Raw genomic sequence first — 2,502 nt, 5'->3', positions numbered from 1 at the left:
TCTGCCTTCGGTAAAGTCATTGCTCTTCATATACTATGTTAGTTTCATTTATTTAATATCAACCAATTTCTTATGATTTGACCTATACTATTTAAATTTAATTTCAGCTTAAGTATTTTATAGTTTTTACTTTTGGATGGAGATCCAACAATACATTTTTTAGTTTGTGCTTCTATTTAACTGTCTTTGTGTAATTTTTATTTGAAATATGAAAATTTTAATAAAGTGAAGAAACGATTTAGGATTTCGTGATTGTATATAACACTGTGATCTTATTTACATTTAGAGAAAATTATATTTCCCATGTATTTTCTCTGTATTTGGAAGCAAACATAATTACTTGCTTGCATATTCTATTTATTGGTGTATATATCTGTGAAAATTTTAGCTTTGTATAATTTCCTCACTAATTTTAGACTGTTACAAGCTTCATTGGTAGTTTTTTAGGAACTTTGAAAGAATTATGCTTTTATTATACAGTATTATTATAATCTTTATCATTTGTATCATTATAATTCAGTCTTGTGTGATAAATTTATAATTAAATAGTTTTGTCTAATATAAATGCAAATAATCAAATTACTATCATTCCTAATAATTATACTTTCTCATCATTTTCATAGCTCTCACAAGGCTATCTGTAATCCAATTGGCTGAATCAATGGATGGAGAGAACCACACAGTGGTGTCTGAATTTGTTTTTCTGGGACTCACCCACACATGGGAGATTCAGCTCCTCCTCCTTGTGCTCTCCTCTGTGCTGTACATATTAAGCATGACTGGTAACATCCTCATTGTATTCTCTGTGACCATTGACCCTCACTTACATTCACCTATGTACTTCCTACTAGCAGGCCTCTCCTTCATTGATGTGGTAGCCTGTTCTGTTACTTCCCCCAAGATGGTTTATGACTTGTTTAGAAAGCACAAAGTCATCTCCTTTGGAGGCTGCATCACTCAGATCTTCTTTATTCATTTAGTTGGTGGAGTGGAGATGGTGCTACTCGTGGCCATGGCATTTGACAGATACATGGCCATATGTAAGCCTCTGCACTACCTGACTGTCATGAGCCCACGAGTGTGTGTTTTATTTCTGGCTGCTGCTTGGGGCCTGGGCATTAGTCACTCATTGTTCCAGCTGGCTTTTCTTATTGACTTACCCTTCTGTGGCCCAAATGTCCTGGACAGCTTTTACTGTGACCTTCCTAGACTTCTCAGATTGGCCTGCAGAGACACCTACAAGTTGCAGTTCATGGTTACTATCAACAGTGGGTTCATCTGTGTTGGCTCTTTCTTGTTGCTTCTTATCTCTTACATCTTCATCTTGTTCAGCGTCTGGAAACATTCATCAGGTGGGTCATCCAAAGCCCTCTCCACTCTGTCAGCTCACATCACTGTGGTGTTTCTTTTCTTTGGTCCCACTCTGTTTATCTATACATGGCCCCACCCTCACTCCCAGATAGACAAATTTCTTGCTTTTTTTGATGCAGTTCTTACTCCTTTTCTGAACCCAGTCATCTACACATTCAGAAATAAGGAGATGAAGGTAGCGATAAAGAGAGTTTTCAAAACATTTTTAATGTTTAGAAATATTTCGTAAATAGCATAACATCTTTATTTGACTAACAATATGTCCTATATGGGGCATTTTTTTTGGAATGGAATCATTGATATATGTTATAATGAGCTTTATTCATGTTCCTTAACATAAACAGAAATGTAAGGGTTCTGGAGTTTTGATTGAGCCAAAACATGAAGGATTTTTTTCCTGAAGTATACACAGATGAAAGGATGCTTTGCTAAAGCAAGCACATGAAGGGATGTATGATGAAGGATTCTTTGCTAAAGATAGGCATGTATTGTTTTGCCTTACATTCATTGTTGTGCTCCATTTGTCATGAGTGCCTGGGGAGAAATGCACCAAAAACCTTTTGGTGGTGTACTGGCAATTTATTGCTGCTTCCTACCACATCTGCCGACTTGGGCTGATTGGCAGAGTGATAGCAGACAAGCATGGAGTTTTGCGAAGAGACTTGTGTTGAGGCAAGACACTTGGTGAAGCAAGACTCATTGAGGACATGTGATGATTGGAGCGAGTATAAATAGGACTCAATGAACTGTAAGGGGGTTGCTGGTTGAGCTAGCTCTGCAACACTTCTTGATCTTGTGTATTATCTGATCTTTGCTTTGTTCAGAGAGGCACAGCTGAGAACTTCTGACATCCCAGCTGATCCTCTTGCTGACTCACACTGAGGACTGGCTGTCTCTGCTAGGTCATGTTATCACTGCTGAGCCATGTGTTCTATCCCAACTTTACAGAATTAGACTGCTGGTACATTTGTGAACTGTTTGCCAGTGGATCAAGCTGCTGCTGCTGACCTGTGAACTGAATTCCTGACAATGGAGATGGAATTTGCTCCAAAGAACAATTTCTACAGGGTTTACTTCCCCCTGTATCTTCTGTTTTCCACTACCTCTGATGGGTGGAGGGCTAGAAGAGAG

The 2,502-nt window shown here is 38.2% G+C and overlaps 1 protein-coding gene across 1 annotated transcript; it reads left to right on the top strand.

The window, feature by feature from the left end:
* Window positions 1-646: 646 nt before the first annotated feature.
* Window positions 647-1,600, top strand: LOC127684510 (olfactory receptor 4F3/4F16/4F29-like). Its single transcript, XM_052181423.1, has one exon. The coding sequence runs from the start codon at window positions 662-664 to the stop codon at window positions 1,598-1,600; it is 939 nt and encodes a 312-aa protein (XP_052037383.1). The 5' UTR covers window positions 647-661.
* Window positions 1,601-2,502: the final 902 nt, after the last annotated feature.

Source organism: Apodemus sylvaticus, chromosome 5 (assembly GCF_947179515.1).
Source record: "Apodemus sylvaticus chromosome 5, mApoSyl1.1, whole genome shotgun sequence".
NCBI classification, from domain to species: domain Eukaryota; kingdom Metazoa; phylum Chordata; class Mammalia; order Rodentia; family Muridae; genus Apodemus; species Apodemus sylvaticus.
Note: the sequence above shows the minus strand (reverse complement) of the source record. Positions and strands in the feature narration are given on the sequence as shown.